Source organism: Colobus angolensis, unplaced genomic scaffold, assembly GCF_000951035.1.
Source record: "Colobus angolensis palliatus isolate OR3802 unplaced genomic scaffold, Cang.pa_1.0 Scaffold115, whole genome shotgun sequence".
NCBI classification, from domain to species: Eukaryota; Metazoa; Chordata; class Mammalia; order Primates; family Cercopithecidae; genus Colobus; species Colobus angolensis.
In genome coordinates, this window is record NW_012112586.1 from 2,392,701 (window position 1) to 2,414,499 (window position 21,799).

Below are 21,799 nucleotides of genomic sequence, written 5' to 3' on the forward strand. Positions count from 1 at the left end.
AGGGTGGGGCAGGGGTGAGGTGGGGCAGGGTGGGACAGGGGCGGTGCTGGCTCTTCCTCTGCCCCTCATACCCTGTCTCCACCGGCCCCATCCTATGCCCATCAGCCAGGTTCTGGGCTCTCTGCCTTCATGTGCTCAGCAAAAGGCAAGCCCCAGAAGGAAGTCAGAGGGCGTCAGAGTGAACAGTGGGGCCAGGAGTCTCACTTCCCCCAGCCCACCAGGGCACAGTTACTGTCCGGGGACCCCTCCATCTCTGCCCGGGTATGGTGCTCTCCCCTGCCTGGCTGGCCCCAGGGGAAGCAGCACGCCCCCATTCTTGCTCCTGGCCCTTGACCGTGCTGTCCCCCAGAGCTCTCCACTCCCGATCGCAACTTTGCAAATCCTTAGCTGGCCCCACGGAGCCCCACTGACGGTCAGGTCTGTGGCCTTCACCCCGTGCAGCACATCTGAGCCAAAGCCACAAGGCTGCTCCGCCTTCAGTTCCACAAAGCGGGGACTTGAAGTTATGGGAGGCTTCAGAGGAGCACTGAAATCTATGAGGAGACACGGAGCCTTCCCAGCATGTGCAGGAGATCGGCTCAGGAACTCAACCCAAAGAAGTCAGAACAAGTGGAGTAAGAAAAAGGGCTGTTACTAGGTTATTTGGAGAATTATCAAGTCCCCACAGTTACCATGTCGCATCGGGGAGTGAACAAACATCACAAATGAACATATTCCCGGGTAAAGGAACTACTTGATAACTGGCTCCTGCTGACACGTGACTGTGTGCTCCAGGAGTCCCCTCACCCATCCATCACACGCTGCTTCTCACCCTCCCTCGGCACGAGAATTCCACGCCACCCTGGGAACACAGTGTGAAGGAAACTCCAAATCTTGCAAACAAGGCAGCACATGGCGGCATCTGTGAGTGTGATCTTGGGTGACGGTGAACTACTGAAGGAGACCTGAGCTCCTGGCTGATGCAAACGCAGAAGGAGAGAGCACCAAGGGTAACAGGCGACTTCCTCAGCGCCGATGCTGCCCGGGTGACGATGTTCTCTGTTTCGAGCAGTACTGCAGCCAGGGCCTTTCAGAAAGGACTGCAACAGCCACGATTCCTGCCCATGCCAGGAACCACACGGCTTTGCACTGTTAAATACTCAGACTTGCAGGAAATTTGCCAGAAAACAGTGCAACAAATATGCTTCACCTACACTCTCAGCTCTTACCATTTGCCATGTTCACTTTATCCGGCATGGTCATGCTCACACTTGACACACACACACACCACACACATACATGCTGGCATACACAGATACCACACACGTACACACACACACACACGCACATGTACACACATACAACACACAAATGCACACACATGCATTTCCATGCCCACAGCACACACACAACACACATGCACATATGTGCACACATAAAACACATACACCACACAAGCACATGCATCTGTGTGCACACACACCACACAAATACATGCACACATGCACGTTTCCTTTCTGCTGAAGCACTAGCGGTGTGTTGCAGGCATCACAGCATACTCCATCTCTACCACGTGTCTCCTAAAAATGGAGACTGCCTCCTACATAACCACCATACAATGATCACACTCAGAAATTTAACGAGGACCTCACAAGATGCTCTACTGGACAGCCCAGAGTCAACTGCACACACCCCGCACCGTCACTCACGTCCTCCAGAACTCCACTTCTCTCAACCCAGGAACATGCATTAGCTCAGGCTCGAATCTCTTTAGTCTCCCCCAACCTGGAACTGCCCAACTTCTTCTCCCTTGCAATCCAAACCACAGCAGCACACGACATCCCTTAGTTCAGGTGTGTCTACCTGCTTCCTCGTGAGGGGCGTCAGGCCACGCCTCTGACAGGAGTACGCCATAGGAGGCACGGATGTCTCCCTATGACGTGACAGCAAGAGACACGGGCCCACAACGTGTCCCACGTCGCTAATGTTGAGTGTGGCCACCTGGCTGCAGGGGTGCGGCAGACATCCCCATTACCAGGCACCCTCCCACCTGGTGACAGCTAGGACTCTGAGGTCCGTGAGGTCCCGTCCCCGCAACCCCGCTCCTGCTGGCGTGTACATCCACTGATGGCTTCTGCCTGGGTCAGTGACTGCACTGAGGGCTGCAGAACTGTGACCTACTGGTTCCATCCATGCTCTGTGTTACTCTACAGTGACTAAGGACACACGCTGAGCCAGGTCCGCCTCCCCACTCATCTTTCTCGAGCACCTGTGAGTCCCTCACAGCCTGGGGAGAGGCCCTTCCCTCTGGTGGCCGTGGCTTCCACCTTCACAGGAGGAGTGGGAGCAGGCCAGTCTCAGCCCCGTGCACCTGGAAGAACCGGCCGTCCAGGGGCTGGCCGGGCCCAGCAACAGCACCAGTGAAAGCAGAACAGTCTCCATCATGACGGGGCCGGGCAGCGAGTGAGACTCAAAGGAGCCTAGGGGCACAGGCAGCCTGGCAGGAAGTAGCTAAGCCCCCACCGAGCCGTGGTAGTCAGATGTCGTCCCCACAGTCATCACAGGAGCCCTGGAGTGGTCTGCCTGGGGGCTGGCTGTGGAGACAAAAGTTCCTTCCGGCCTAGGCCCCACCTTTTGTGCACTGAGACTCACATACTGACTTAGACCCTCACCCTCGTCCCTGGAGAGGAAATTAAAGGACACTACGGCACCAAAGCATCCTTTCATCCTCACGACACACTGCGGACGTATGAGGATGACAGCGCACAATACAAGGCAAAGACGGAGGGAAGTCCACAGCAGGCTGGCAGAACCCCGGCACATGCGCGCACACACACACTGCCCACATGGTGGCTGCACTAACCTGCTTCTCGTCGTGCCTAGGATTTGATAATTACCTCAAAGGCAAAATGGTGCAAATGCCCAATCAGCTTACAAAATCACAAAAGCAGGCACTTGTATGTCATGTTTAAGAATACCAAGCCCTACTTACACCATTAACTCATTCAGTCCTCCTGGCAACCCTCAGAAATCAGTGATATTATTACTCCTGTTTTAAGAGGAGAACACAGGCCTCCAGGCTCAAGTCACTTGCCCAGGGTCACACAGCTAAGGAGAGCACCTGCGGGAGGGAGAGGCAAGAGTCTGGGTCCGAGTCTATTCTGTGAACCAAACTCTTCGTCCCCTCCACTTCCGTCCACCTTTTCTGCCACAGGACAGAATGTAACAAGTACAGAGACTTTACTGGATGAGCTGTTTGGATGATTCTTTTCCAGGCTAATTTTGATGACAAGGCATCTTTGCACTAAGTGCTGAAGAGAACTCCACCTGAGCGGAAGATCCAACTTGATTGCAAATGAAAAACATGTTCCATCGCTGCACAGCAATTCTGTTTTGGCTTCAGCACATAAATGTGCTGCTGATGGAACTTGTGGGGCTGGTGTCAGTACTGACGAACCAGGGATGACTTTGCCTGTCTGATTTCCAGGCCTTCAGCTTGCAGGGGGAAGTCAAAGTTAGCTGCATTGTTCTGGGACACAGTGGTCTGAATCCTGGTGCTCCAGTGTCCTCTGCGGACACCTGGGGCCATGAGGACAGCAGAGGGAGAGTGAAGGCTGAGGCCCTGGGGACAGGCAAGACAGACTGTCTTCCATCTGCAAGGCTGTGTGCTCCCAGAACAGGCCCCCCAGCCTCTCCTCTGCCCATCCCTGCCAGCACTGATCTAATGGAAGGTCTGGCAAAGGTCTGCAAACTGCAGCTCTTGGGCTGGCTGCCTGGTTTTGTAAATAAAGCTGTATTGGAAGACAGCCACTCCCCCGTTCCCCCACGTAGTTTCTGGCTGCCTTCACCCTGCAAGGGCAGAGTTCTGGAAAGCCAAGGCAATTTACAAGCTGGCCCCTCATGAAAGGGCTGGCTGACACCTGGCTGGAGTCAGATTCTGGTGCTCACAGTGAATCGCGCCTGAAATGTGTGCACCCTGCATCTGGAAGCAATCCTCCCGCCTTTGTGAAGTTGTGGGCCGTGGCACGGATGCCACTCTCCCACGCGGGTTCTCACTGTGGCCGCACAAGGCACAGCGACGCCTCACAAATGCATGTCTCATACATTTCACAGCAAGGCCAGTTTCGTGGTGGAAATTTCAGCAGGAGGGGCCAAGCAAGGGTCAACTTTTCATTCACTGTTTTGGAAAGATTTCCCAAACAACTGAGATGGCATCTTTTTGAGGAAATTAGATTGTATTTTTCTTTGACCATTTTCCTGAAGAATTTTGGAAACCACACATAAAGAGTGGCGGGTCCCCACTTCCTTTCGTTGGAGGACATTGGTGAGCATGCAGGCTTTCCCAGAGAAATCCGACCCAGAAGACGGTGTTCCTCCAGATCACAAAATTACGACTCCACTCCTCAGGAAAGAGGAACACCCTCCCCTCCCTCCTCATTTCCCTCATCCTCCCCACCCTCCCCGTCTCCTTGGCGGTCCCCACCCTCTTTGCTCTCCTTCTGGGTTCTCAGGACCCAAACCCACTTGAACCGATGCTGCAGGAGTGAGCTCTGCTCCTATGGTCGAGGTGGGTGGGTAGGGTCTCCTAGCCTGTGCTTCTGATCTCCACTCCGCCAGCCCGGCCCCAGGCCTGCAGTTTCCTAGCCTGTGCTCTTGGCCTCCACTCCGCCAGCCCAGGCTCAGGTCTACAGTTCCTGTGTGGCCTTCAAAACGCTGCACATTTCCTTGCCTGGGTGGTGAAGCGCCCGGCACTCGTGTCCTGAGTTCTCAAACGGTGTTGTGCATGGGTGTGACCGTGTGTGGGGCGGGCATCCCTGTGGCCAGCCAACCCGCAAACCCACGCACACCCACGCCCCTGAGCTGGGCACCCCCGAGACTCACTTGGTGTGGGCGGGCCAGATGTTGTTCAGGTAGTAGTGCATGCTGTGGTACAGCAGACCCACGACGGTGGTCCAGGCTGCAGAGAGAGCAGAGGGGCAGGCGCTGTCAGTGTTCCAGGCCACGGGCAGAAAAACACAAAGCCCCACGCCCCGCTGTGCGTGGTGCCGCCCCTCACTCCCAAGAACCCTCTGGGGTGAAGAAAGTAAAGGACACTGGGGCAGAATTTGTAAGGACAAAGACTGTGGCGACACAGCAGCGTGACAGCGGCTCCCTGCTCCATCTCCTGAGCCAGCTCCAGATACATGGAGGCTGAAACCCCCCAGGACAGCCAGGCTCACCCAGGGCATCACATGGATCTCAGAGCCCCTACAGGGAGAAGGCCCCTGCAAGCCAACAAGGGGCAGTGCCAGCCTCCAGCCTTGCCCCACGAGTGTGTCCCATCTGCCCTTGGCATGCGAAGGATTTAGGGGACCACTGAGTGAGGCAGAATGCAGGTTTTCAGGGGGCAGCAGCCACAGGGACATCTGTATGCCTTCGCCTGGCCACCCCCCTATTATATCCAGCCACGAAGGAGAATCACATGTGCTGTTGCTGTTTCACTCCATGGCTCGGCCATGGCTCTGCCAGGATTGGAAATCAGGGCACTCCCAGCAGCTCACATGGCCAGGAGATGCTGGTGGATGTCGGCACCATCCCTGGGCCCTCCCTGCTGATGCTGGTGGAAGGTGGCATCGTCCCTGGGCCCTTCCCTTGGCTTCTGGGGTAGGGACATCCCTGCCTCTGCCCTAGGAGCAAGGCACACCTGACATCATGCTAGGTGAGGACAGGGCAGAGAACCAGTCAGGGCAACTTTCCTACAGACAATCAAGATGGTGGCAGGTGCAGAGGCAGGCTCCCCACTGCAGAGGGAGATGTCTGATCAGGGCTGTCCTGGTCCCCATCCCTAAGGCAGAACCCTGGGAAGGAGGCATGGCCTCTGGCCAGGGTGACAGGGGCAAAACTCTGAGGCTCTCCCCTGTTTGCCCGAGGTCCCCAGGGAGGGAAGGAGAGGAAGGAGATGTCTGCAGAGTCATATTCGCTTTTCCAGGAACCAGAGAGGGTGATGGTCATTGTAGCAAAAAATGGCCAGGGCCGTCTGGGCTCCCAACAGTGCTCCCTCGTCAGAGGCAGGAGGTCCCCTGAGCCTCTCAATTTTTATTATGTGACTCAACTTGGGTCCGCACAGGAGTGGAACCCCAGGTTCCTGAACGGATGAACCCCTCACCTGGCCCACAGCTACCTGAACACGGAAGGGAGGTGGCCCCATCTTTTTCTCTTCGGCTGACCAGGCGTGTGCCAATTTAGGAGGATGTAGGTAGGACGACTTCCCAGTGGGCCGGATTCACCAGGCGAGCAGGTTTAGATGCTCCCAGACCCCACCCCAAATTCCAGTTCAGGGGTCTGGAGTGGGCAGAGCATTAGCATCACTAAGGAACCTCTCAAGTGTGGCCATGAGGGTGGCCCGAGGACACGCTTTGAGAACGGCTGCCCAGAGCCCCTCTCCTGCAGGACAGGGCAGGACAGGCAGTCCGGGGGAGCCCCGCAGGCGGCCCGGGGGAGCCCCGCAGCTCACTGGCGCGGTGGGCACCCACCAAAGCTTGGGGACTCTTCAGAAAGACTTGTGGGAGCCGCCCCGGAAGGGAGTCCGGCGCAGCCACACTCACCGCGGCTGTGGAAGGCCTCGTGGGGGATCTGGATGAAGCTCTGCCCGTGGGCCGGGAAGCGGTAATGCGAGGAATTCACGGTCTTGGGCAGGACTTTGGCCACGGAAAACTCTGCGGCGGAAGCAGCCAGAGAGCGGAAGTCCCGTCAGAGAGCGGAAGTCCCGTCAGAGAGCGGAAGTTCCGTCAGAGGGCTCACAGGCTGCAGGAAATCAGACTACAAAACCCCATCTGCTTTTCCTTTTTGACAGGACAAGCTCCCCACGGGAAGTATAATTACCTATACTCAAAAAAAAAAAGGAAAAAGAAATGAAGAGCCCAGGCAGTGATTGCCACGGGGAGGCTCAGCCTTCCGGCCCCACGCACAGCTCCTCACCTGGGGCGCCCTCCGCCCCGGCGCAGCCCTGGGCTCTCAAGGCCGGTGCAAGGATGGGCTGTGCTCAGCGATGCGGTGACATCGGCTCCTCCCCAAGCGCAGCAGGCCAGGGCAACATGGCCCAGAGGGAGAGATCTTGGCTGACAAACTGCCACTAAACTAACCCGTGTAGCTTCAGCGCATGTTCCCCAGCTTGGCTCTTGCAGCGAAGTATCAGCACGATAATACGCTCCAGGTGAAGACTTTTAAAATCGAAAGGTCATCACCTCTGCCTCTACAATTAGACAACTGTGACAATTATCCTGGAGCGCAGTTGAGAGCAAGCCGACTCCAGAAACCCGAGGCCGCTCCTCTTATTCCACAGATTCTTACTGGCACTGCTGCTTCTGCCTCCCGCTCTGAACTGAGACCATCCCCCCAGGGCAGGAGCTTGGCTCCCAAGTCACTGGGAAAAGCTTATGGGCCCTGTCTGCACATCATGGCCGATCACTCCTGCCCTGATCTGACCACGGGTTTTCCTTCCAAATGTGGTTTGCGGGAGACAGAGTAGTCAGGAAGACAGAGCATGGCTCTCTGCTAAGGGTGTAAAAAGGCAGTGAAATGCAGCCTCCAGCCCCCGCCCCTGCCATGTGGCTCACCCTTACAAGGGACAGCTACCTGCCACGGTGGAGGATCCCTCCATGGTGACCTGGGGCGTGCTGGTGTGCAGGTTGTAGGAAATGTGGCCCATGACGGTGTCAATAGTGTGGATGAGACTCAGTACCACGGCGCTGTCCTGCAGCAACACAAGAACCAGGAGCCATGAAAATCCACCCCACTCAGCCAGGAGACCAGGCAGGTGCACGAAGCACACAAAATCAAGCTTCCCCACGTCGGCCACAAGGGAGGAAGAAGTCACATGACTGCCCCTTCCCATGGATCAGGAGGGGACCACATGGAGGCCACACGCCCAACTGAGCTCACAGAGCACGGACACAGCCCGGGTGGACCCATCACCCCAGCCATTGCTGGCTCCTGCGTTTCTACACTTAGACACAGGGACTGAGGGGACCCGACTCCTGGTCCTGCCTCCTCCCTGAACTCACAGAGGGACCCTCAGCACATCCCAGATCCTCCCCCTGCCTCCCTGTGCTTCACAAGGAGGGGCTGATCGCCCCCCAGGTCCACTCTGGCATGGGGACACCAGCAGCTCTGTCCCCTTCTCCGTGAAGGGTGGCTGCTTCTGAGGTGCCAGCAGCCCAAGCTGCTTCCTGCCGCCTTGACTTCCCAGGGGCTTGCCTTCTACTCTGAGAGCCCTCTTTCCTTCTGAGCTGCAGAGCAGAGGATCCTGGTAGACACTGCCCCCAAGAAAGCAGGGGGTCCCTCCGGCCACCTGAATCTGTAGACAGTGCAGGGCCCGGTGCTCAAAGCTCAGTGCACGTGTCCGCTCTCGGGCTGACTGCCTGCATCCTCAGACACGCGTCACCAAGGGAGAGGCCTCTCTTAAGCCCCGCTGAGCTGGGCCACTGAGTTCTGCCTTCACTGCTTCTCTTCTTCCCGCCTTTCTGGGGAAGAACCTGCATGCTGCTAAGTCCTCAGCATTCTCCCACAAACATGCACTCCAGGAGAGCCTCATGAGTTGGAAATAGAATGCTGAGGCCAATTTTAGACATTTGCTTTTAGGCCCATGGCCTGATTTCAGTCACCAGGCCAAGTTAAGCACATGGAAGTCTGTGTTTCTGGCATGCAGTTCTGTGGGATAGAGACCGATTCCTGTGTTCTCTTTAATGCATATTGGATCCTGCCTAAGTCTGGACAGTTTCCTGGTTATTCATATTTTGTAACAGATTTGCATATTTTGCATTCAGAAGCAGTTAATTCAAAATCATGCACAAAATACATCTGTCTGGATCTTCTGTCAGCTGTCCTCTGGATGTTCCCAGCCTGCAGCTTTGGACACAAAGTCCCCTTGAAATCATGAAAACGGTAATACATTTTAAAAAGGAATTGGTTTCTGGGTAAGACTGTATCCATCTTACATTCTTGAGTCTTTTCTTCTCTCTTTGCCAATGTTAAACCTAATCTCATTCCACTTGAAGTTATTCAAACAAAAGTTTATCAAATGTAAACTCTAACACAATCTTATTAATAATGAGAGAATAAAATGCCACTTCTGCCTCTCAAACTGGCAAACATTTTTAAATAATATCGGGGTTTAGGAGAATGAGCACTTTAATATCATGGTAGTGTGGTTGGGACCCTTCTGGGCCAAGGCAGTTAAGAGTCCTCCTCACCCTTCTCTGGCCCTGCCTGGCAACCTTGGAAACCACATGTTGAGAAGCCAGCACCAGAAGACAGATGGAGCCGGGATCCCTGAGTATCTGGGTGGAGAAGAGGCTCCTCTGACCCACTCTGGACTTTGCATGGGGGAGAAGTAAATTTCTACTGTGCTGAGCCACTGAGATGCGGGGATCTATTTGTTACTGCAGCACACCCTGGCCTGTCCTGACTAATACAATGTTGCAGGTGAATACTTACTATCATTGGAAAGTGTTATTGACATAATTAAGGAAAAACAAATTAAATCAAATATGCAGTATATTTGTTGGTAAGTGAATTGCAAACTAGACTATAAGGAAATATACAAGAGTGTTAATAATCTCACAGTTTTAGGATTTGAAGTGATTTTTATGTTTTTTATTATCTGCATTTTCTAACTTCTCCACAACTATTTACTTGTTTTCTTTTTAAATAAGTACAATCAATAGTTATTTTTAGAAATAAAGGAAAAATTATTTCATTCTCCTTTCTAGCTATTTTGAGTACCAAGAACAAGAGAAGCTTTTTTGGCACCTTAATCATGAAGTACACATTTATCATGGGGGAAAAAAAACATCATTTCCTTCTTCCATCCTTCTTCCATGTTTAGGACAGTACCACATTACTGACACACATGCATTTATTTTGCCTTAGAGGACAAAGCATTCTGAATCAGTTGCACGTCTACTCAAAATGAGCTCTTATATCCCAGATGTCAGGACTGGGAGACACGTCATTCTTTTTATGGATGTGAACTGGGCCATATAATGCCACTTCTAGGAAGAAAAAATGGTTCCCAAGGCATATACGTTTTGAAGATCAAAATGTTCTTTTCTCTCTCTCTTTTTTTTTTTTTTTTTTTTTTTTTTTGAGACAGTCTCACTCTGTTGCCCAGGCTGGAGTGCAGTGTCACAATCTCAGCTCACTGCAACCTCCGCCTCCCAGGTTCAAGCAATTCTCCTGCCTCAGCCTCCTGAGTAGCTGGGACTACAGGTGCCCACCACCACGCTCAGCTAATTTTTGTACTTTTAGTAGAGACAGGGTTTTGCCATGTTGGCCAGGCTGGTCTTGAACTCCTGACCTCAAGTGATCCACCCACCTTGGCCTCCCAAAGTGCTGGGATTACAGCCGTGAGCCACCGCAACCGGCCATGTTCTTTTCTCTTACCTCTGACACAGCAATCCAACCAGGCAATAGAAGGACCTCTCCCACGGCTTTTAAGAAGGTCTAAGGGTGGACAAAATGACACTGCTCAGCACCAGTCCTTAAGTGACAAACTTGAAGACCCTCCGTTTTCCCCACATCTTCCAATGGGTCGCTATCAACCACCAGTTCAGTTTTACACACAGCAGTCAACAAAAATAGCTGAGTCATGGACCACGTGACATGTTACAAAGCCCTTTTATGGACGTTATCTTATGTGCTCCTGTGGCAGCCCTGTCAAGTCAGTGACCAGCACTGGAACATCAGAATGAACACTGCTCAGTGACGGGAGGGGCCCTAGCACAGTGCCTGGGGGACATGGCAGGCCCTCAGCGAAAGCCTGTGGAGTGGAGAGACACATGGGAAAACCATGGCCTACTGGATGTGCCTTTCTTGGGGTGAGAAAGCAAACTGATGTGGAAGCACTCGTGTTAACTGAAAATGACCTCTCCAAAAAACAGAAGCTACTTGGGCCTTTGGTCAGGTCACCTTAAAACCGTGTTTGGATCAGCTCACTATTATTCTAAGGAAACAATGAAATTAATTTCTACTGCTTCCTAATCAGGAGATTTAAATGAGAACACGTGGATTTTCTACTTCTTTTGAAAAAAGCAGAAGCTTGGACACCCCCTAGCCCACATGCCCATAGAAGCATAACTGACCACAGCTGAGTGGCACCGCCTTAGTAGATGTGTCCCCAGCCCACTCCAGACCCCGCCATCCCCACTGCCTCACGCCCTCACGTCCGTTCCACTCATCTGCATTATTCACACACGCTCTTCACTGTGTGTCTCCAACTATCAGCGCCAAAATTAAACTTAGAGGCTGACCAAAATCTCCCATATCTCCACTAAACCGCCATCTCCAGAACACTCACCTTCTTCCACACTCTGAGACGCTAAATACTTAGAGAGCGCACCATCAAAACACACCATTCATTCATTCATCTTTATGAGAGAAATATTTTTTGAGACCTTAGAGTGCAAGGCCTTAAGTATTAATGAAGTAGGGGATAACCACCATCCTGTCTTCACTGAGCTGGAGCAGGGGCAGCAAACTTCTTCAAGGGTCACACAGGAACGAGGTCAGGCCTCAAGGGCCATGCCCTGTGTCACAAACACTCACCTCTGCCATGGCAGTGCAAAAGCAGCCGCAGACAATACGCAAACAAATGGGCATGCATGAATAAAACTTTATTTACAAAAGTAAGCAATGGACCAGATTTGGCTCAAGGGCCATAGTTTGCTGACTCTTGATCCAGAGCAGTCTGTCACAGAGAAACATAATATGGACCACATTTATCATTTAAAATTTTCTAGCAGCCAGCACATTTTAAGAAGTAGAAAAAAAAAAAGGTAAAATTAATTTTAATAATGTATTTTACTTAGCTCAAAAACCTAAAATATTATCACTTCAATACAGAATCCATATGAAATCACTAGATATTTCCCTTTTCTTTGCACAAAGTTTTAGAAATCCAGTGTGCATCTTACAGTCACAGCACATCTCTACTTGGACGAGCCACATGTAGCTAATCAGCGCCTCACGGTACAGTACAGGAAATGACTCCTTGCCATTTTCCTGTCCAGCTGAGTGGACAGGTGAGAAGCCAGGACACCACAGAAACTTGTAGAATGGGGCCAGGCGCGGTGGCTCACACCTGTAATCCCAGCACTTTGGGAGGCTGAGACAGGTGGATCATTTGAGGTCAGGAGTTCAAGACCAGCCTGGGAAACATAGTGAGACCCAATCTCTACTAAAAATACAGAAATTGGTCAGGTGTAGTGGTGCACACCTGTAGTCCCAGCTACTTGGGAGGCTGAGGCAGGAGAATTGCTTGAACTCAGAAGGCAGAGGTTGCAGTGAACCAAGATCATGCCACTACACTCCAATCTGGGTGACAGAGCAAGACTCTGTCTCAAAAAAAAAAAAAAAAAAAGAAAGCGACTTGTATCACACTCAGTTCAGGGACCTGCTGGGTGGTATGGGCCACAATGACACGGTTACCTGCTGCCGCTACAGTGTCAGGTGCGAGACAGACCCTTCTAGCCAGTGATGAAGAGATCACAGAGCCAGGCAGGCCGTGGGCCACAGTGGCTCCAGGCCTGCCCTGGGGCAGGACACACACTTCTACAAGATTCTGAGGGGTGACCCTTAGGACCAGCACCCCACAGACAGCTTTCCAGAGAACTGGACACGCCCTAGGCCCCAAGCCCCACGAGGGCAGGGGCAATGCCCGGCATATCCATCACACATCCACAGCACCAAGCCCAGCAGCTGGCAAAGAACGGAGGCTGCACGATGTGCTTAATTAATAAAGTCATCAGTGAACCCACTCATGAGAATGCAACTGTGGCTCATTAAGCCATCCATTTTATAATTAATGAAGCAACCCACACACAAGTAGGTGTTTAATCAACATTCGTCTAATTAATTAATCCTCACTTGGACTCCCTCCTTCCCTAGACACCCGGAAACACAGAGGGAGCCTGCTAAGTGTCTGCTGCACGTTCCTGAGGATGCTTCAGGGTACCCATGGCTAGTCAGAGGGGAGGGGCCCATGCCCAGAGTGGGTGTTTATTGAGCACTGACTGTGTACCACGGCTAGAGGGGAGGGGGCGCCAGTGCCCAGAGTGGGCATTAAGCCCCGACTGCATACCTTAGCTAGAGGCAGAACACTAGTACCCGAAGTGTGAGCGTTTATTAAGTGCTAACCACATAAAAGGTACCGCTTGTCACTGTGACCCCTGGTAGCCCATCTCAATAAAAACAAGAGTGTTAGTATTTATAAAGCACTTACTGCATACCAAGCCCTGTCTCGGTGTCTGACACCCGGTCCTGTGCGTACATGCATAAGGACCTTCCAGCTTGTCTACACCCACTCTTTCCACCCAACACCGGGAGGACCCTTCCCTTCAGGGCCCGGAAGTGCTCCCACGCTGGACAGCCTTTGGCCACACCCTAGAGTTCCTTCATGATTGGCTGAGCCAGTGGCCAATCACACTCCCCTTGGTTAGTGATTGGTCTAGGTGTGGTCATGTGGCCCAGCTCTGGCCAATGAGATATGAGGGGGGGGTCTCAGCAAAGGGAACCATGGGAAACATTTCCCCCTGACTGTTCTTTCCCTTCTGGATGTGCTAGGGTACGGCGAGGGTGCTGGGGACCTGCATCTGGGCGAGAAAGGGGCCGAGTGCCGAGAGAATTGTAGCGGTGCCTATCCAGCCCCTGCAGCGAGTGAAGACTGAGTTAGTGAATCCTAGGATTCCCACCTCTGGGCTTCCTGTTGTCTGAAGCAAGTACATGGCCTGAAGTCCAAGTCCGCTAAGCAAAGGGCTCTGTATCTCCCAGTCAGAAGCACCTGAGAGATGTGGGCGCTCTCATTGTCCCCATGTCACAGTGGGCAAGCAGGTGTGCTGAGGTTAAATAACCTGCCCAGGGACACAGAGCGGGAATGGTGGAGCTGGGGTCAAAGTCAGGTCTCTCTGACTCCAGAACTGCTGAGTCCCGCAGCGCCATGTGGTTCCCTTTCAAGGCCCTCTCAGACTCCGTGACCTGCCATCACTCCCTCAACCCTGAGCCTCTTGCAAGCAGGGAGTAGTAGCACTTGGTCATCCTGAATCCCCAGAATCTAGCATGTTCTATGAATGAATGAATGAATGAATGAAATCTGAGAAGTCTAACTTCTCTTATGTGGACAGAAAAGATGACGGCAACCTCCCTCCATTCCAAGATGTCTCAAGTCCGTGAACACATTTCTCTGCCTGTGCTTCTTTGGGTATGACTTCAGCAAGGAAATCAGTAAGAATTGAGAACACTTGAAAAGTGCTCACCACGTACCCAGCACTGTTCTGTGCACATAGGAACCCCCTTATCCCCGATGAAGTGGGCGCTGTTATTATTTCCTCCACATCTCAGAGGAGCCAAGTGAAGCAGAGATGTTACGTCACTTGACCAAGGCCACAGAGTAACTGCAGATCAAAGGTCAATGTGATGGTGGCGCTCCATATACGCTGCTCCTAACCCATATGCTGTGCTTTCAAGGTGAGCCAGTCTCAAAACCCCTTCTGTCTTTGCATTCACCAAGATAAGCCCTAGCCCTGAAACAGAAGACAGCAAGGCCAGGAGAGCCCACGATCCACCCTCTGCCTTCACCTGGAAACTATCTGAAGGAGTAAAAAGAGAAAGCATATTGATTTTAATGCCATAAATGTTGCATTCTCTAAGTGTTTAGATAGCTTTGGGGATTCCCACTGTGCACAGGCTGTGATCCACGCCCCATGGCTGGATCTGCTAGTGAGGCCCCTCCACCTTTTACCGTTGCCAGGAGGTAGCAGAGTTTATTTAGACTAGGAGTTGCCAACCCACACACTCACGGGGGCCAGGTGGCTGCACAGGGGGGACCAGGCAGGTTGGGCATTGGGAAACCACAGCAAAGACTCAAGTGCCCCTGAAGGAGGCTCCACTGAGCTGTGCAGAGCTGGCCAGAAGGGCCACACCAGCTGCTCGTTCATGAGAAGCCTGAAACCCAAACTTTTAAGTAAAAGCTCCTGCTTTTTTTTTTTTTTTTTTTTGAGATGAAGTCTTGCTGTGTTGCCCAGGCTGGAGTGCAGTGGCCGGATCTCAGCTCACTGCAAGCTCCGCCTCCTGGGTTCATGCCATTCTCCTGCCTCAGCCTCCCGAGTAGTTGGTACTACAGGTGCCTGCTACCACACCAGGCTAATTTTTTGTATTTTTAGTAGAGACGGGGTTTCACTGTGTTAGCCAGGATGGTCTCAATGTCCTGACCTTGTGATCTGCCCACCTCGACCTCCCAAAGTCCTGGGATTACAGGCGTGAGCCACCACACCTGGCCAAGTTCCTGCTTTTTAAAAACTCAACCTAGGTCAAACAGAAACACCTATGGTTCTGGTGAGGGTGCCACCCCTAGTCCACCAGACACAGACATCAAATAGCCTTACCTTGGTGAGATTCAAGGCTGTCTGCTCCGAGAGGGACTTACTGGGTAAGCTGAGGGATACATTTTGGAGGGAACTCAGTATAACTCCGGGGCTTTGGAAGGTTTTTCTCTCTTCTGTCAGGTTGGTTATGATGGAATGGTAGGCATCTGTGGGCATCTGAAAGAAATTGGCAACATGAGTTTCTACTAAGAACTAAAATCAAAATATTATACAGAAGTTTAATGTGTCCTACTCTGGGTTGAATGCTTTTTTAATTTTTTTTTTTTTTGAGACTGAGTCTTGCTCTGTTGCCCAGGCTGGAGTGCAGTAGTACAATCTCAGCTTACTGCAGCCTCTGCCTCCTGGGTTCAAGCGATTCTCTTGCCTCAGCCTGCCAAGTAGCTGAGACTATAGGCATGCCTCACCATGCCTGGCTAAATTTTTGTATTTTTAGTAGAGACAGGGTTTCACCATGTTAGCCAGGCTGGTCTTGAGCTCCGGATCTCAAGTGATCCTCCTGCCTCCGCCTCCCAAATTGCTGGGATTACAGGCATGAGCAACTGTGCCTGGCTTCTCTTTTTTTATTTATAGAGATGGGGTTTCACTATGTTGCCCAGGCTGGACTCAAGCAATCTTCCTGCCTCAGCCTTCTGAGCAGCTGGGACTACAGGCGCAGTCACCACACCCAGCTGGTCAAATGTTTTTATACCATGATAGTAATATAGCTTCTACTATGTACCTCACACTTTTGTGACTATTTTGCTTGTATTAACATTTCATCCTCACAACAACCTTATGAAATAAGTCCCCATCTGATGGATGAAACTAAACACAGAGAGGCTTACACAGAAATAAGTGGTGCAGCTTGGATTTGAACCCAGGCAGATGGCTCAGAGTCGTGCACTCACTATTATATTAACATTCTCAAGAAAGGACAGTTCTTTGATTACAAACACTAATTCCAGACAAGAATTTTTCTATATGAATTGAGCTTTTCCTCTCACATCAAACGAAAAGGGCACAGAGAGAAGCCAAGCGGGGCAGGTTCCTCACTCCCCACTCATGGAGCCCACGGCCCACGGTGCCCACAGCATTTCCCTTTGGGCACCTGAGGCTCCTGGTGGCAGGAACTGAGAGTTTTCCCCTCAGTCACTCTTAGCACCAAGAATTAGTGCTGCAGTTGGCTTCGCCTCCATTTGTTATTTCTTCCCAGACAATGTACTGCCGAAAACAAAGAGCCCAGACACCTAACGGAATTTTCTCTCTCCCAGCAAACACCCCAAGCAGAAGGACGTCCTCGGGGGTCAGGGGGGGCCAAGGAAGATGCATCTGCTCACCATGGGGCTTGCTGTGGGTGTCACGGAGAGGCTTGGCAGCGTTGAAGACAATAAAGCATGCTTTCCTGGAAAAAATAATGCTGGATTAAGGACTAAAACATGGTCACTTTTTTCACCACAAGAAAGACCTGTCCTTATTAAAAATGTACCGGCCTCAGACACATGGAAGAGAGGCTGAGAATGTTTTGAGTTGGAATGTTGCTGGAGATAAATTATGGGCTAAGAAATCAGCTGAATGGGTCGGCCATATGGATTTTCCCAGGTCACATTACTTTTCTATTTGTATTCTCAATCGCTTTTGAACACCCTTCGTGCAAGTCAGCATATCAAAAGATGATTTTGTACAAGGATTACCGATTTCAAATAAAGAACCAAAAGAAATAGATTTCAATTGCATCCAGACTGGTTGGAAATAAAATGAGGACTGCAACTCGCTGGGCCGGCACAGACAGGAGCCCTGAGAGCGCCCTCCTCCAAGATCGATGAAGTGAGAATAGGCCCCAGTAAAGCAGTGGAGAAAACTGTCTTCCTGAGCCCCTTCCAGCCCAAGAATTCCAGCTATCCTTTGCACTCAGCCCGCATGGAGTTAATGATGAATAATTACAAACAATAAAGACATTTAAGATTGAAGACTAAGCCAAGATTTGCTGTTCTCGGCCTGTTCACCCCCAACTACTTCTAATCCTGCTATTTCCTGATGAGAACACAGACTTAACCAGATATTCTACTTCATTTTCGGAAAATCTCTGGAAGTTGCTTTGGATGAGCTGAGGAAATGACATCATCACCCCTGGCTGGCTGCAGGAGTGACTGAGCCCTTGGGTTTGGGCGGGGTTGGGCCGCTGGTGAACGCAGAAGGTGTGACGCTGCCGAGAGAACTGGACCCCAGCACCGCTCTGTTCTCCAAGTTAGGGTGACATTCACTCCTCAGGTGCCAATGAGTTACAGAGGAGTCACGTCAAACTCACATTTAACTCGTGTGTGTCCACAAAGCAGAGTGAGGGAGGTGAAAATCGGTCCAGCGATCCTGCCCACCCTTGCAAACAATGACCACGGAGACTGGAATGAAAATGAGAATCTGCCAGGTCCTCAGTCGGTCCCAGTTCCCATGTGCTGAGTGTGCTTCCAGGGCCCAAAGATACACGCTTTCAGATTGCACAGCTCTGAACACAACCTCCTTCCTCTCCACAGAAAGAGCTGCTGTCCATTCCAGTGGTGGGGGAGAGGGGACACCTGGCCAGGGTGACAGACGGTCAGCACTGTGCTTTGTATCAGGAAAGGCCACCACACCTGGACGGACCGGTCAACAAATGGTGCCAGCTCTGGCTCATGAGATTAGAGGAGGGTGTCCCCTCTGGCCAGGTCACTCAGAAAAAGGCCCCCTCTGGGCACCTACAGCCCCAGCACAGCTTCAAATGCAGACAGATCTTCATGTGAAGAAAGACTTCTACCTACTTGTGTGGCCATGTCCCCACTGAGGCCCGGCCTGGCTGGGAGCAGGCTGGATTCCAGTTCCAGCTGTCACTCTGCATGGCTGCCCTGAACTCGGCTGTGTTGGACTCACCGAGCAGTGGTACACTGGGCCCCACACAGGCCTTCCAGGGACTTTAAGAGCCATTCTCCTACACATGCTTTACATCATATGCCTTGTCTTCAGGACCAGGTCACCAGGTGAGATGGGATTCTGGTAGATCCAGTTCTGGTTCAGTTCCGGTTCTGGCAAAGAGAGTTTGCTCTGACGAGAGCAAGAACCAGAAACAAGGGCACCTCTTTCCAGTGTTACTAAAACAAGTAAACTGTCAGGAGGACAGGATTTGTTTGAGGCTTTTCATAACATAAATACAAGTGATAACTTGGTTTCAAAGTGACAACTCTAAACCCTAGGCAATAAAATGCAGTAGATTCATCCCTTTTTTTCCTTCTGAAGAACACTAAAATTTGCCCTCTGTCAGTGCTGGGAGAGGGAATGCATTCTGTTTTCCTGGGTGGAAGCTGGAAGATGTAAATGTCTAAAGCTGTAGTGGACACAGGCTGTTTTGCCCACACAGCATCTGTTCCTTCTGAGACCAGCATCCCTGATTGTCCCCTGGGAGTCCCCTCTCCTCCACATGTTCTGGATAAGGCTGACCTCACTGTCATTTCAAGGGGGCTGCGGGTGGGGGACTACCACCCAGACCTAAGCCAGTCAGCATATTCTGCACACCCAGACACAGAAAATGACTCATGGAAGGTGCATGGATCAATGTGAGCCAAAGTGAGTCCTGCCCAGCCCCAGCATGGGAGGTGATAAGAGAAAGAAGCTCCCTCTTTTCCACAGAGGCTGCTGAGGGCTGAGGATACAACCCCAGAAGCATGACAGCCACCTTGGCACCAGGAGGAGGCTAACACAAAAGAGGGCAAGGTCAAACGCGGAGATTCCCACTGACATCATGTGAGCACCTGGACCAAACCAGTTCTGAACCAGAGTTTCCCCTGGAGCTTCCATTGCAAGAAATGAAAAAGAAACACATGCCTTTCTTGGCTAAAGTTATTTCGAATTGGGTTTTCTCTCCTACAATCAACAGAGTCCTAACAACTGAGGGACTCAATGTCAGAAGCGGAACGAGAGCAGGCAGCGTCTGGAACTCAGGCCTTTCTCTTCCGGTCCTGACACCCGCTGTGCTGGGTGCCAGTGAAGCAGCAGCCACGTTTGTGAATGCCTATATGGGGGCTATCATTTTTTAGCAGATTATTTTATGTGGAAATAAAGAAACCCAGTGGGGGAAAAATGGTGCATTCACTTGTGGGCAGAATGAAAATTGAATTGTAGGGGGAAGGTGAATATTGATTTTAAAAACAGCTAAGAGCGCTTGGATTCTTGCCATATGCCAGGCATTGTGCTAATGACCTTACAGACCTTTTCTCATTTTATTATCCCAACACCACCCCCAGAGAGGGAGGAGGAGTATTTTTATCCATTTAACAGAGCAAAAAAAAGCCGAGCGATTAAGACAAAAAAGTTATACATTACACATGTCCATGTATGTGGAATCTCCAGAATAGGTAAAGACAGAAAGTAGATTAGTGGTTGCCAGAGCCTGGGGGAGGGGAAGACGGGGAGTGACTGTGCCCCCTGCGTAAGGGGTTTCCCGCTGGGAGGATGAAAATGTTTCCACGGGAGGCTGAGGCAGGAGAATGGCGTAAACCCGGGAGGCGGAGCTTGCAGTGAGCTGAGATCCGGCCACTGCACTTCAGCCCGGGCGACAGAGCAAGACTCCGTCTCAAAAAAAAAAAAAAAAAATTGTTAACTTGTCTATCTCAGGGAACAGGTGTTCTAACACACAACTGTGTTTATAAGGTTCATTAGGACACATCTCGTGCCTGCAGTGCTGATAGCTGTAACAGGAGAGTGGGGAGAAAGGAGGCAGATACCCTGGGAACAGACAGCAGATCTGCCCCAGCCCTTCACACTCACTGACCAATGGCAGCAGTGAAGTACATGGCGATCTCATCCGGAGTCAGGGCCCGCTCCCAGATGATGAACTCATCGAAAGCGCCGTTCTCATAACACTTGGCCTGATCCTGCTCAGACCCTATCACGAGGTTGACGTTGGACTCTCCATAGTCCCGAGACACTTTTCCACTCGGGTCAGAGGTGTTCAGAGTCCCGTTGACGTAGACTTTCAGGCCCTCCTTGGATTTCCATGTAAATAGGACATGAGTCCAATAGGGGCCTGGAAAAGAGTGAAGATCGCCCTTCTGAGCGCTGTGGAAATGAGCTCCCCATGCACGGGTTTTTCCTGTTTGAGGGCACATCCTTCTTTCTTAAGATGATCAATCACTGTTAACTTTGGTGAGTCCTAATACAAGGTATAACATAGACCTGACTTTCCCCAGTCCTTTGGAGCACAGGAAAGACAGTATCTTTTTGTCCCCATGCCCTAAATTCCAAAAGCAGTTCAAGGAGACTCCTTGCTATTTTAACATAGTAGTTACAAATTTAAATGCCCACAAGCAAGTGTGATTAAAATATTTGAAAAATGCCAGGGCACAAGAGCCAACCAATCAGACCATAAGCACAGTTAAGAAAAAAATGGTCAGAAGCAAGGCAAGGATGTCCCCTCTTACCACTCCTTTTTAACATTGTACTGAAAGGCCTAACTAATGCAATAAGGCAAAAAAAAGGAAATAAGAATATACATATTGGGAAGGATGCAATAAAAATATATTTGTTCACAGATGATACGATTGTCTATGTAGAAAATCCAAAAGAATCAACAAAAAAGCTGAAACTAATGAGTGAGCATAGCAAGATTACAGGCTACAAAGTTAATATACAAGTCAATTGCTCTCCCTCTGCCAGCAACAAACAAGTCGATTTTAAAATTAAAAAACACATTACCATTGTCATTGGTGCCAAAAAAGGAAAAAGAAATACATATATTATAACAATATATTTATAAGCAATATATGAAGAAAACTACATAACTCCTGATGAAAGAAATTATACAAGAACTAAATAAACGGAGAGATATTCCATATTCATGGATAGAAAGACTCAATGTTGTGAAGATGTCAGTTCTTCCCAAATTGATCTGTATCTTCAACACAATCCCAATCAAAATCTCATCAGGTTATTTTGTGGATATTGATAAACTATGGAGAGGAAGAGAGCCAGAATAGCCAATACAATATTGAAGGAGAGAAACAACATTGGAGGAACAACACTACCCAATTTCAAGATTTACTATAAAAAGTTACAGTAGTCAAGACAGTGTGGCATTGGAAAAAAACAGAAGAATAGATCTGTGGGACAGAATAGACAGCCCAGAGATAGACCAACAAAAATACAGTCAACCAATCTTTGACAAAGGAGAAAAGGCAGTACAATGGAACAGAGAGAGTCTTTTCAACAAATGGTGCTGCAACAACTGAATATCCACATTCAAAAAAAAAAAGAGAATCTTGGCCGGGAGCGGTGGCTCATGCCTGTAACCCCAGCAGCACTTTGGGAGGCCAAGGCAGGTGGATCACCTGAAGTCAGGAGTTCGAGATCAGCCTAGCCAACATGGCAAAACCCTGTCTCTGCTAAAAATACAAAAAATTAGC

The 21,799-nt window shown here is 50.7% G+C and overlaps 1 protein-coding gene across 2 annotated transcripts in view; it reads right to left on the reverse strand.

Moving 5' to 3' along the window:
- ADGRD1 (adhesion G protein-coupled receptor D1) overlaps positions 1-21,799 on the reverse strand; it is a 190,553-nt gene that overhangs the window by 136,723 nt on the left and 32,031 nt on the right. For both annotated transcript variants that reach the window (XM_011961176.1, XM_011961167.1), the window contains 7 exons: positions 20,170-20,424; positions 16,712-16,776; positions 15,396-15,551; positions 10,402-10,461; positions 7,594-7,711; positions 6,564-6,674; positions 4,861-4,936 (listed from right to left, as the gene is read on the reverse strand). In XM_011961176.1, coding sequence (XP_011816566.1) covers positions 4,861-4,936; positions 6,564-6,674; positions 7,594-7,711; positions 10,402-10,461; positions 15,396-15,551; positions 16,712-16,776; positions 20,170-20,424 — 841 coding nt within the window. The remainder of the gene's footprint in view (positions 1-4,860; positions 4,937-6,563; positions 6,675-7,593; positions 7,712-10,401; positions 10,462-15,395; positions 15,552-16,711; positions 16,777-20,169; positions 20,425-21,799) is intronic.